Raw genomic sequence first — 14201 nt, 5'->3', positions numbered from 1 at the left:
GGGGTGCAAAACAGCAATAAGCCCTTAATGGGCACACGTGCCAGTCCACCACAGGGCACACTCACACACAAACCCACACTCAACACCTACTGGGCCACTAAGCTGGGAGGGGAATCAAAACTGGCAGCGGTGACACGGGTTCAAGGACCTTCAGGAATGGACATCCAAAACCTATGAATTTCATGAGGTTTTGCCCTACCCAATTTATAAACTTTTAAAGTGAGCAAAAAACAAAAATGTATAAAGCATAATAAAAAAGAGAAAAACAAAAATACAGAATTAATCCAACCAAATATTTGCATTTTAACACACACACACCAAAATCCCTTAAATGGCTATGCATTTTTAAAACAAAAGAAAACCCAACTGTTAATGAATAAAAGCGTCAACACACTTCTACACAATCCAGTCATACAGTGGTATATGTCCTCATATAAAATATATATTGCACAAAATATACTTTTTAAACAAATCCCTTTTTCCATTTATTTTTACAACAAACATTAATAATTTTCATACACTTGCTCTGAGTAATCACCTGCATCATTCACCTAAAACAGAAAAAGAAAAGAAAGTTAAAATCAAGAACAATGGCGCCTTTACCCTCATCTTTTTTGTATAGTGTGGACCCCCCGATCCCACTGTTTTCTCTTCATGGACTGACATTTTGAAAAGAACAATCATGATTGGTAATTAAGTTGGAGGGGCGTGGCTCAGTTTGTAAAAGTTCAAGCTGATTGGCTGTGTTATTATGTTTGGCCACGCCCCCTCCAAAGAACTTCCCTGCAATGTCATTGGCTAATCATGTGAAGAGCTGGTAAGGAGTTAGAAATGGTTAGACTGCACATAAAGGAAGTGATTTTCACAAAAACTTGGAAAAGCAAACAGAGTGGTTAAGGCTGTGGCTGGTGGTTCAGATCCCACTACTGACACCATTGTGTGGCCACAGTAACCAAGTATGTCAATCAGCCAAGTAATAGTGAATTATGGAAGAGCAGCAGGAATCGACTACAGGACAGTTTGCAATACTAGAGAAACAACACAAGCCTTGTAGCTGAGTGGGCGGGCAGCCCCATATTCACAGTCATAGTCAACACCGGAAATTTATTTCAGGTAAATCAGAATCATTTTCTTTAATAATAGAAGGCTTTCACTTTAATTTAGTAATGAAATTCAGATGATCTCACCACATGTGGCTTGCCTGCCATGACATTACATGCCTCATCGACCAAATGTTCTTATTGAGAAATGGTGTGTAGCTTCACAGTGGCAAAACGTCAGACAAGAGAAGCCAGTAGTGTCAACAACAAGAAAATATGCATTTAAGAACGACAAAGATGAATTTAAAAACAAGACATCTATGGGAAGAATGACAAGATGAAACTAATTATGCTGAGGCAAAACCTAAACAAGTGGCGCTTTGGAAATTGTGGTGGGGCCACATGGACCTAAGAGAGAAATACAGAGATGCTGTCAAAGGGGGCGGGGCCTAGAGGACAGATGCTGTCAAAAGGGGCGGGGCCATCCTGAACAACTGTGTAAAGGATCTGCATGAGAGAGGGAGGGAGGGAGAGAAAGAGAGAAAGAATGAGCGAGAGACACACAATTTTAAAAAGGGGTGGGGCCTACAGGACAGCCACTGTCAGAAGGGGTGGAGCCATTCCTGAAAAGCTGTGTAAAGGATCTGTGTGTGAGAGGAAGGGAAAGAAAGAAAGAAAGAAAGAAAGAAAGAAAGAAAGAAAGAAAGAAAGAAAGAAAGAGCGAGTGAGCGAGAGAGAGACAATTTTAAAAAGGGGCCGGCCTAGAGGACAGACAGTATCAGAAGGGGTGGAGCCATTCCTGAATAACTGTGTAAAGGATCTGTGTAAGAAAGGAAGGGTGGGAGAAAAAGAAAGAGAGAGAGAGAGAGAGAGAGAGAGAAAGACACAAGTGGTGAAGCGAGGAGTGTCAGCATTTTAGCGTCGGTAATCCACTAGGGGAGCCCCCTGGTGGATGGAGGTTTTTTTGCCGATGGTTACAACTAAGATGCATCTCCAGAGACGATTGTTTTTTTAGTTGCTCTGGGACAGTCAGCCTATGGGCCAGCTGGACAGAACGTTCCTGCTGTTGTCATCAGCTGTTTGCGAATTCTGTTGTTCTTCCGGCATTTCATCATCCTCTTGAACTTTAAGGACAGTGAGCCAAACTGTGATAATTTGGTGGAAACGGGTTATTGTTAGCGACAGCATCTCACATCCTAATTTGTGAATATCGGGAAGCGAATGAGAGAGAGAAGGACACATAATTTTAAAAATGGGCGGGGCCTAGAGGACAGACACGGTCAGAAGGGGGTGGATCCATCCTCAACAACTGTATAAAGGATCTGCGTTTGAGAGGAAGGGAGGGAGAGAAAGAAAGAAAGAGAGCGAGAGACGCACAATTTTAAAAAGGGGCGGGCCCTAGAGGACAGACACCCTCGGAAGAAGTGGAACCTGGGAGAGTGAAACTGTCAGAAGGGGTGGAGCCATCCTGAGGAACTCTGTAAAGGGTCTGTGAGCAACAGTTGGAGAAAACCAAAGAAGAAAGAAAGAGAATGTCAAAGAGGTGGAGCCTAAAAAAGAAACATTTGTAGAAGGGGTGGAGCCTGGGACAGACACACACTATGAGAAGGGGTGGGACCATCCGGAGAAACTCTGGGGGAGAGAGAGTGTGACACATTCATAAGGGGTGGAGCCATCGTCAGAAACCCTGTGTGAAAGGAATGGGGGAGGAGAAAACATGTAGAGAGAGAGAGAGAGAGAGAGAGAGAGAGAGAGAGAGCGACGCTGTCCGTCAAAAGGAGGGCAGCCATAAAGAGAGGTGATGACACACTTTGTGATCTGCACCTACTAGATCTGCTTCCCTGTTTAAGTCCACTGCCCTGGGTCCTCAGCCGCTGGTGACCTCAGGAAGGATGCTGGCTTGGATCAGTTTACAGAGTTGGAGAGCGTGAGTGCAGAGAGTGTTTCCTCTGACCAGAAGAGAGTGATGTGAAACAGAGTGGATGTGGCAGAGAAAGGACCATTGGAGTTGCACAGAAGGAGCCGTGATGGATGAGCGCGCTGGAAGGTGACCGAGGAAGGAGATGGCCTTCAGTAAACCTCAGTGCGAGGAGACAGGGAGAAACACGATATATTAGTCCGTTAGGAAACAGAAAGCCGAAGAGCCGACTTGCTAAATGTTTATGCATGCACGGTGGTTATGCATGTCGCCCGAGTGCCCGAGGGATGTGGATTCAAATCTTGTCCCAGTATGTGTGTGTGGACTCTGCACATTTTCCATTGGGCGCATATAGGGTTTGCTCAGCTTTACTCCAATTGTACATTTAACTGTTTGGAGATGTGAGTGTACCCTACCTACTACTGCCAAGGTAGGCTGTGACCCCCCAAAATGCATTGTGTGGGATGTAACTGCTATATTTAACATAGGGGTCTACATATTGGGGGATTTTCAAACTCATCCAGCGCTGAGAGTCTTTGCTACATAGAAGCCCTCTTGGGGTCTTAATTCTTATTTTTAATAAGGTGCCAACACAGCCGAGTCCCATTTTGTAGATGAGGCTGCAATGACATGGCATGACAGGCACTTAGGAGAGAGAAGTACAACTCAGTAGCACTTGTTACAATGAAGGGTTAAAGAAAGGAGCTGCCCTGGACCCTCTCTGGGGGTTCTGAGTCACCGGTCACATGCCTGTGGGGGGCTGCTGCACGCAGGGCTGTTGCCATAGATGGTTTCACTGGGTTGGTAGCTGTACTCGTTGCCGGCAGGGGTGTTGGCGTAGATGTCCTCGTCTCTTTGCTGGTCTCTTTCAGGTTTCATGTCCTGAAATGTCACCATCTTGTCAAACTCCGGCTTCTTCCTAACAATGTCACAAACAAAAAACAAAAATAAGTAAAGACAAATGTTAGTTCCAGGGACATAGCAGGGGGAGTCAAAGGGCAGCACCTCTGAACCACTTGAAACTCAGATGACCAGATCTCAGTGTGCTGATAGGGGATGTGCCAGGGTGCCCACTGATGAAGTTGGCATAACAGATGGCATCAAGCTAGAGCAATCTAGACTAGCATTAGAGCGTCAGATGAGTGCCCTGAGTGGACGCATGCTGTCCAGCTTCAAGCAGACCACTGTGTATTTATAGCTTGGGCTGAAGGCAGGGTTGCCCATTTTCTGCTCATGAGCAGCTCGTGCAGAGCAGCCTGCAACCATCAGATCAGGCGGGCATTGATGTCTCAAGCAGTGACCTAAAAATAGCAGCACTTCATGCCAAGGCTCTTTATCTTTCAAGTTCACTTTGTATCTTCAGGCCCCATTGGGTTAACTCAGCACTTTTACTTCTGTTATTTTATTTCTATCATACATGCATCTCTCTCTATAAGAGCTCATCAAACACAAACACAAAGTGAGAGTGTTAGGCCGTCACCCGGTCTCCAAATGAGGAACACAGAGGAGCAGGGGGTTCAACGGAGTGGGTTTCTGAGTTTCAATGCAGCCGCCACTAAGTTGGAGGTTAATCTCTGCTCTTCATTTTATTGGAAGAGTATAACAGGACAGCACCCCCTAGTGTTTGTAAACACTTTAAACAAGTGCCTGACCTGGCCGTTTTTTAAAAATATGTAATATACTATTTAAACCACACATGGAAGGAATGATTAAAGGGAGGGAAACATGAGATCAACTGGAGCAAAGGGTCAACTGGAAAGGGAGAAGTCTGACAGCTGCTGATTTTCATTCAAAGCAGACACTTAGTTAGAAGTTAATTGCTGGGTTTATTAAAGCTATTGCTGATACAGGGGTGTTAGAACAGAACGGCGCCCCCTGGTGTCTGTAAACCTTTAAGCAAAGAGCAGCATTTACAAACATTTCATTTACTATTTGAACATAGGGAATGGAGGATCATAGTAAGAGAAGGAAGGCTTCAGTAGTCCTGTGGAGCAAACGTTCAAAAGGAAATGCAGGAATCTGATAGCTTCTGATTTTCATTCCAACGAAACACTTAGTCAGAAGGGAGTTCCTGCACTTATTTAAAACTTGAATTATGCTGTTGTGTGATAACACGACAGCACCCCTTGATGTGTAAAAATGGAGTGTATTTTGTAGTAAAATGCATTACATTTGTCATTCCAACAGATGGTGCATCACAAACATTGGCATTCATAAAATGCATTGCATTTGTCATTTCAACAGATGGTGCATTTCTTATATGCCATTGCATTGGATTTGTTATTTCACCAAATGGTGCATCACAAACATTGGTATTCATAAAATGCAGTGCATTTGTCATTTCAACAGATGGTGCATTTCTTATATGCCATTGCGTTGGATTTGTCATTCCAACAGATGGTGCATCACAAACATTGGCATTCATAAAATGCATTGCATTTGTCATTTCAACAGATGGTGCATTTCTTATATGCCAATGCATTGCATTTGTCATTCCACCAGATGGTGCATCTGTTATATGCCATTTGGTATGTGATTTGTAAAAGCAGTGATGATGTTGGTGTCGCACCATCTGTTGGATAACAGACACAGTGCAGCTCAATGGAAACACTGATACAACACAAACAAACAAACACTTGTCATTTTATTAAGGTGGATGTCTATGTTGGAGTTTTACAACATGGTGGCAATGTGCTTACATGTAGGTTATAACAGGACAGCGCCCCCTGGTGCCTGTAAATCCTTCAACAGTGAACGGTCTCATTTGCTATTTAAGGCACATATGGACGGGGTGATTTGAGTGGACAGAGGGCTTAAAGAGAGACTTTGGGAAGCGAGTGCAAGTGGAAGTGGGCAAAGCAGGTAAGCCTGTGCACCGAGGCATGCTGGGGTAGCCGAGACCTTTGTGTTCTCCCTTTAATCATCCCTTCCCCGTATAATCAAATGATCCTATTTAGATAAAGATTTGGATTTTCGTTTTTGCCCCGGGTAAGGGTGGCAGAGATATGGTACCCCCTACCACAATATCACCAAACCTTAAAGATAAGAATAAAAGAGGATGATTAGGGGAAAAGGCTGCACCCTGCTTAAAGGAAGATGAGTTCCTTCTAATAACATTAACAGGACTAGGCTGCATTTATATAGCGCCTTTCTCATCCTTAACTAAAAAAAAATCGAGTGCTGTCCTTAAAGCTGACTACGCAGAGGGAGAATGAAACATGCTGCTGATATGGCACCTACTTGTGCCGACACATCTTGCAGGCAGCCGCGGTGACCATGACGCACAGGACGACCACAGTTGCCACCACAGCGATGACCACAATGAAGTTTTTCTCCTTCCACTGCTGACGTTTATCTGCCGTGACTGAAACAGAAAGAGGAGACTCCACTCACTCACCACTCATTGACCCCTCAAATGCCAGCAAACCCAGTTCCCCATCCACGGCCCCACGTCCCCAGCTTCCCAGAACAGGAGGCGTACACAGAGTTCAACACACCTGTGATCACCTCTAGGTGGCGCTCTGAGGACCCATGCTGGTTTTCGGCAATGCAGGAGATGTTCAGCTGTTCCACCAGGGACCCACTCAGTATTCCTGTCACCTTACCGCTGTCACTGGTAGTCTGGGTGACATTAAAGCCGCGTGTGTCTGCAGATCCGTTCTTGTTCCAGGTGACGGATGCTGCCGGCCGGGAGTCGACTTCACAATGGCAGCTGATCACATTTTCCTTGATAAAGCACTTGGAGTCCAGGCTGATTTCTGGGGGATCTGCCTTACAAGGAGAAGGACACAACAGCTCTCAGTTTAGCACACACATGGAGGTCATCGTGGTGAGTGACCATGGGGGGAATAATGAGAAGTGCAGGGCCATCAGTGGCAGTGTGCGTGAATCAGACAGAAAGAGCCCTTAAAGAGCCGCACTCGGGAGAGACGCTACTCGGCCTAAATCCATTGGCCCGGCTTCATGACTGTTGGGGAGTCTTGGGAAGGATTCTGACTTGGATTGGCTGATGGGAGTTTCGGAAAGTGAGTGAAGGAGGCACTGCCATCTACTGAATCAAGTGAAAGTGTGAGGTGGAGCAGGTGGTGTGAAGGTGCAGGCAGTGAACGTGGCAGAACATTAGAGACACGTTGAGGGAGCCATCAGAGCACTGGCTTTGATCTTACGTGAGGACGGAGGGGCGAGACACTGCGTCTGGTGAGGCGTTAGGCTACCAGCACCAGGGAGGATAAAATCTCAACTACGTAAAGCCATTAAAGGTGACACAAAATGAAGAGCTATGAGCATATTGTCATACAACACACCGAACAAAGGATGGGAATAAAAGACATCTCAAAATTAAATAATCAAAACCGAATGCAGCAACACAAAAAGAATATTTGATAACGATGATGACGACTTGTCCAAAATGACGAGATCTATAAGTTCATGCAGCCTTCAAACTGCGTCACAAAAACACCAAACAAAAAAATCAGTAAATGGGTCAAATGAGCTCCGGACTTGAAAAAGGGGGAACTGAAAACCGGGGAAACATCTAGTGAGAACACCAAGGGTCACAAGGGCCCACCTCTGCCACCCTGAAACGACTGGCCATGCCAGAAGGGTCTAACTGCTGACGCCCTGAGCTATGCTGAACAGCCAATTGGATTGCACGGTTTCATCACATGATTCGGGTAGTGGAAATGACACAGCTGTCTCGGTCTATGAGCCACAGTTCTGGCATATGACACGCCCACTGCAAGAACACGCCTGCTGAATAGTCATTATTATTCATGAGTCAGATAACTCCTCCCACATCATGAATCTTAACCACAGTGTAAGGAGGTTTCATAAAAATGAAGTACGAGGTACCGTTAAATTGGAGGGGTTGAGAAGAATAGAAATGACTCTCCGTGTGGTGTAACATTACTAAGACGTAATGCGAAGGCCACTAAACGTCATCCAAAGGCAAGACCACATTAAGACCCCACCAGAGGGTGACTTAGCTCCTTAACCATAGGTGTTTCCTCCCACTTTTCAAAGACATGCTGGTCGGGTGAACTGGCGACACTAAACTGGCCTTAGTGTGTGTTTGGTGTGTGTGTGTCTGCATGTGTGTGTGTGTGTTGTTCATCTTGTGATGGACTGGCATCCTGCCTTGTGCCCTGTGCTAGCTGGGATAGGCTCCAGCCACTTCCCCTACTGCCCTGGTCTGGATTAAGCAGGTTAGAAGATGCCCTGATATTTACCCACAGTTCCTGTTTACTGTGTCATCACCTATGTATGCAAATGAAGGCAATATCACCATCCAATCAATGGTCAGCATCCAAGATTTTCTAGCAGATGTGCCACTTTAGCATTCCAGGACAGACAAGGCACTGCGGCTCTGGAAACAGGAGCTCCTCTGCCAGGACTCGGAGTGAGTGTGGCGAGTGCAATCAGTCGAGTCAAAGGTGGCGGAGAACAACGGGGGGCGATTTTCGTTGGGCTTTAACGAGTGCAAGTCCAATGCATTGAAAATGTAGACTTACAGCTCACTTGTCCTGTGCTACGCCATTTGGAGGAGTATCACGAATGTTAGCATTGGATTATTATTTGTGTTGTAGCCAATGATTTTTTGCCACCTCAAACCCCCCCCCCCCCCCCATCATAGCTACAAATGATATAAAAAAAAACTCACACTGCACCACCAGGCTGATTGCCTCTGACTTTGTTCCTCCAATCCCGTTGCTCGCCTGGCAGTAATAGCGGACGTCACTTCCTCTATGAGGTGTTATAGTGAGGAGCTCCCCGCTTTCCAGGAGTGTGGTATTTTCTTCCTCGATCTTGTACCACTGGAACGTTTGCGGTTTGGGGTTCCCGTCACTGTTGCAGCTCAGGGTGGCTTTGCTGCCTTCCACTATGGATGCTGGTAGCTGAACTGTCACTTTTTTGGGGGCAACTGTGAGGAACAGAAAAGAAAGACCAGCAAGACATTAAACAGGATACGTGGAACAGAAGCCCCTCAAAAATACCTGAGGAGGTTGGCTTAACCCTTTAGGGTAGTTTGAGAATCCTAAGACCACTGGGACACTTTGGAGCTCTAAAGAGCCTGAAGCCATTCCTGATCCCAGAAGTGATCTCCAAGCTTTCTCTGGAAGTACTTCCTGGCTGGGGCTCTTGGGATAATCCAGTGTTGTGTGTTTCATGGATTTAATTTATATGTGCCATTGTACTCTGCACATGTGACAATATGGTCCCTGTAAACCTATCAATCCTACAATACTTTGATATCGGCTTCTATCCAGTGCTATTTATTGATCTTTATTCAAGGCTTAAATTCTTGTTGTACTTTTCTGAATATTTATGAAGAGCTTTTAGCTTAGGAGAGGCGCTAAATCAATTAAACAGCTGATTATGGGGCTTAAAGGCTCCATCCAGATACTGGACAAGTCACCTTAGAGAGTTGTGAGGAGCAGGGGTGTAACTGGGGGGGGAAAAGGAGAAGAACAAACAAAGGGGCATGCATCTCGTCTTTGGGATGTCAAAGAAAACTGAAGGAGAGAACAACGGGGACCTGGGGAGGACATGCAAACTGCACACTGGGATGAACCTGGGCAGGGTCCCAACTGAAGACGTTAGGGCTTTGAGGTCACCGTGTCACCGAGCTAAATACAAACATTTATCAATCAGTGTTATGTAGTGCCTATCTATCTATCTATCTATCTATCTATCTATCTATCTATCTATCTATCTATCTATCTATCTATCTATCTATCTATCTATCTATCTATCTATCTATCTATCTATCTATCCCTGCCGACTATACTAAACTTAGTACGTTCTATCTATCTATCTATCTATCTATCTATCTATCTATCTATCTATCTATCTATCTATCTATCTATCTATCTATCTATCTATCTATCTATCTATCTATCTATCTATTATATAGTGCCTTTCACTTCTATCTATCTATCTATCTATCTATCTATCTATCTATCTATCTATCTATCTATCTATCTATCTATCTATCTATCTATCTATCTATCTATCTATCTATCTATCTATCCCTGCCGACTATACTAAACTTAGTTCGTTCTATCTATCTATCTATCTATCTATCTATCTATCTATCTATCTATCTATCTATCTATCTATCTATCTATCTATCTATCTATCTATCTATTATATAGTGCCTTTCACTTCTATCTATCTATCTATCTATCTATCTATCTATCTATCTATCTATCTATCTATCTATCTATCTATCTATCTATCTATCTATCTATCTATTTCTCTGTTTAATAGTCCCTTTCATGTCTTGCTATTTATGTATGCTATTTAGTGTGTTACATGTCTATCAATCTATATGTTCTATAGTGTCATTCATGTACATTTATTTATATAAGTGTTATATGGTGCCTTTCATGTTTGTTTATCTATATAGTGTATGTGTTTGCTTAAAAGTGCCTTTCATGTCTTTCTGTCTAACATAGTGTCCTTCATTTCTATCAGTATGAAAATGTTATATGGTGCCTTTCATGTCTGTCTTTTAATGTTACATAGTGTCATTCTTGTATATCTATCTACAGTATGTAAGTGTTATATAGTACTATCTATTGTATATGTCAGCGTTTCTCAACCTTTAAATATTTGTGACCCGAGTTTTCATAACAGTTTTAATCGTGCGCCCCAAACGTTTTTTTGAAAGGAGCCCACTAATACCAATTTGTTCTTTTTTAATTAATGATACAGTATATAATAGATGCATATTTTATTATACCTACTTAACTTTTGTCGACATTTATATAAGTCTATATTTATTTTTCTAGTATCAGAATGTAGTTTATGTTAATTTGTTTTGGTTTCAATTGATGGATTTTTCATATTTTTGATTCTTGTTTTCTTTTTTTCACATCTTCACGCCCCCCTTTTTGTTACTTCGCGCCCCCCTAGGGGGGCCCGCCCCACAGTTTGAGAACCACTGGTGTATGTAGAACCTTCCATTTCTAATTTCTATGCATGTTCAATAGTGCCTTTCATGTTTATCTATATAACTACATATGTGCTGGTGCTAAAAGTGCAACAGACGGTGCCGCGTAACAACGATGTTGTGCTAATGCTACTAACACAAATGAGGAGACATGATGTTGAAATGAAGCAAACGCCAAGGATCACAATGTGCAAGTGAAACACCTTAGTGAAGTTTTCACTAAAAACATTATCTATCTGGAGGGATTTTCTTGAGACCAAGATTCATAGGACTCGCATGCCAGCGATACGGCTATGGTATGGTATCACCAGTGCCATCTTATGAAAACCAGTGGAGCAGCAAGCACAGGTGCGCCCACATCCTCTGCCCCGGGTCATTCTTAAAAGTTAGCTGACGTCTCTCCAAGTTCACAAACAAAGTAAAACTGCAAGGGAGTCTTCAGGTTGTCTTTTGTCTCATAGACCACGTGCAGCTAGAGTGTGTATATATATATATATATATATATATATATATATATATATATATATATATATATATATATATATATATATATATAATGTGTGTATGTGTGTATATATATATATATATGGAAGAGAAGGTCTGTTGTACGGTTTGCATATTTGCAGCTGGAGATCCACAAAGGGAGAAAAAATGAATCACGTATCATAAAGTAATTTTAATTCCTGAGCTTTCAGCCCCTGCCAGGGGTCTTCATCAGAGGATAATGACTAGACATACAAGAATCAAAGGCAATATATAGCAAAAAATTACGTGGGGGGGTGGTGTCTAAGTCAGTGTGATCGGGGGGGGGGGGGGGGGGTATTGGGTGTAAAGTCTTGTTTATTTGAGTATGTTCTTCTTAAGTTTGCATATGCTGGATTTATGTCCAAGTGTCTGTTGATGGCGTTCTCATATATACAGTATATATACAGTATGACTATCTAGATACTCCATGTCAAATAGTAACTTCCATGTCTTATACTGTATGTATATGTGTGTCATGTAGTGCCTTTCATGGCTCTCAGTTACATTGGGCTTTTCATGCCTATTTGTCTATCTCTGTGTGTTAGTGAATTTCATACCTAGCTATCTATATATCTCTATCTGTGCTAGTGCTTTCATGTCTTTTTATACAGTATCTGTGTATTTATATACAGTACATATGTGACTATCTACATACTCTTTATCAAATAGTAACTTCCATGTGCCAGTGTTATATGGTGCCTTTCATGGCTATCTTTGTATGTCTGACTATCACATACACGTTATATAGTGCCTTCCATGTCTGCCTGTTGGACTGTCCTCTTACATATCATTTGCTCTCAAAGGTGAACACTCTGACCCTGGCAGCTCGTGGTCCTGGTGGTCCACAGCCATCATTTAAACGTTTGCTGTGCACCCCCCCCTCAATGTTCCCCCACTGGAAGGGGGTGCCAGATGTTGCACATGGGGCGTCTACTGTCTGGTTGACTAACAGGGCGGGCACAGTACAGTGCAGAAGGGCGACTTACTGTAAATGCAAATGGTGTGAGGAATGTGTGAGGTGATGAGTACGGCTGAGTGAAAGCAGAGCTAGAAAGTGGAAATGAAACTCGGGTGTTTTTCTGGCTCTGCGCTGCTCTTCAATGGAAATAGGAAGCAGGCGAATGCTTAGCCTCTTTCAGCGCTGAGTGGCACAGGATATGGTAGCTCAGCAGAATGGCTGCAGCTCCTGCTAAGCAGGCCCAATGGCACATGTCTTCATGCAGAGCGAGAGCCTTTAGGACTTCAAGCCTGTCAGAAGTTGGGGTTGGAAACACCAGGATGGTGTGCCAGAAATGTCTGCGTCCCCACCCTTTCCAACCAAAAAAAACTTTTAAGAGAGCCTCCCTGAAATTTTGGCAGGCTGAAAATCCTCAGTGCTGTTTCAGAGGACTACATAAACAAATTGGGTGGCACGGTGGCTCAGTGGGTAGTGCTGCTGCCTCGCAGTAAGGAGACCCGTCTGGGTTCGCTTCCCGGGTCCTCCCTGTGTGGACTTTGCATGTTCTGCCAGTGTCTGCGTGAGTTTCCTCCCACAGTCCAAAGACATGCAGGTTAGGTGGATTGGCGATCCTAAATTGTCCCAGGTGTGTGCGTGGTGTGTGGGTGTGGGTGTGTTTGTGTGTGTCCTACGGTGGGCTGGCGCCCTGCCCGGGATTTGTTCCTACCGTGCGCCCTGTGTTGGCTGTGATTGGCTCCAGCAGACCCCCGTGACCCTGTGTTAGGATATAGCGGGTTAGAAAATGACTGACTAACTGACATAAACAAATTCCTTTGAACTCCAGATGCCCGTCGTGATTCTCTTAATTGTGTGGAGCTCCTGCCAAGCTTCAGTATTTCCTGTTTTGAGTCTGAGATAAAGCTGGAAGCTGCAGGCATATAAAGGGGGTCCGCTCTGAACCTGTCAGCCCCACCCATCCATCTGGCCTGCATGGAGCACCAGGAGGAGACCCACGCAGATACAAGGAGAACACACAAACTCCACGCAGGCATCACTCGGGACTTGAACCCTGGCAGTACTAACATTGTGCCAACCGTACTGAACTGTTAATGTGCATAGAGCCCTTCAAATAAGGGCAACGTGATGACGCAGAGTCAGCAAAGCAGAAAACTCCTGGGTTTAGATCCTGCCCAGAGCACACTCCATGTGAAGGCTGCATGTTTTCACCCAGGATGTTAGCAGACAGAAGACGATTCCTATCTGGAGTAGCTAGCAGCTTTGGGGGGCACTAAGAGGGTCTGGACCTGCTATCAGCGGGCATTTCAGATTCAACCCCATCCCCTTTAAAAGCCACCCCTGGCCTGTGAAGGTGGGGGGTAAGCTGGCAGTTCAGGATGAGAAACTGAAACTGAGGGAGGGTTGGGCGGTGAAAAGGAAATCCATAGAATCCAACTCAGAACTTCACGTCCCATGTAGTCAACCCAGGAGCCTCATCTGTTTCTAATGCAAAATCCAGGATTTATAAAATACAAACATGACATGAAAGTGAGCCTAATGTCACCATTCATAAGTCCTACGCAGAATTCTTTGGTGTTAGCATTTTAGTAACTCAAGGGGCACAACAGAAAATCTCGTTTCATTGTGCTTTATGCTCAGCGGTAATTGTCTTAGTGTGTACCCTATAGAAAGGGTGTGCTGTGTGCCATCACTGACAATGGCGCTGCTACCAGGAAGCCAACCATTACACACAACCTGCCCCTGAAGTCAGCTTCACACACTCCTATCCACCCTGATAAAAGGACAGGTGTCTGTGTGTCCATCCCGTTG

At 44.1% G+C, this 14201-nt stretch overlaps 1 protein-coding gene across 1 annotated transcript in view; it reads right to left on the bottom strand.

The window, feature by feature from the left end:
- Window positions 1-2746: 2746 nt before the first annotated feature.
- Window positions 2747-14201, bottom strand: part of LOC114667527 (Schwann cell myelin protein-like) — a 40942-nt gene continuing 29487 nt past the window's right edge. The window contains exons 5-8 of the mRNA XM_028822851.2: window positions 8618-8878; window positions 6456-6725; window positions 6199-6322; window positions 2747-3877 (exon numbers count right to left, since the gene is read on the bottom strand). Coding sequence (XP_028678684.2) covers window positions 3694-3877; window positions 6199-6322; window positions 6456-6725; window positions 8618-8878 — 839 coding nt within the window. The 3' untranslated portion in view covers window positions 2747-3693. The remainder of the gene's footprint in view (window positions 3878-6198; window positions 6323-6455; window positions 6726-8617; window positions 8879-14201) is intronic.

Source organism: Erpetoichthys calabaricus, chromosome 17 (assembly GCF_900747795.2).
Source record: "Erpetoichthys calabaricus chromosome 17, fErpCal1.3, whole genome shotgun sequence".
In the NCBI taxonomy this organism is placed as follows: Eukaryota; Metazoa; Chordata; class Cladistia; order Polypteriformes; family Polypteridae; genus Erpetoichthys; species Erpetoichthys calabaricus.
This window is presented reverse-complemented; position numbering and strand designations above follow the sequence as displayed.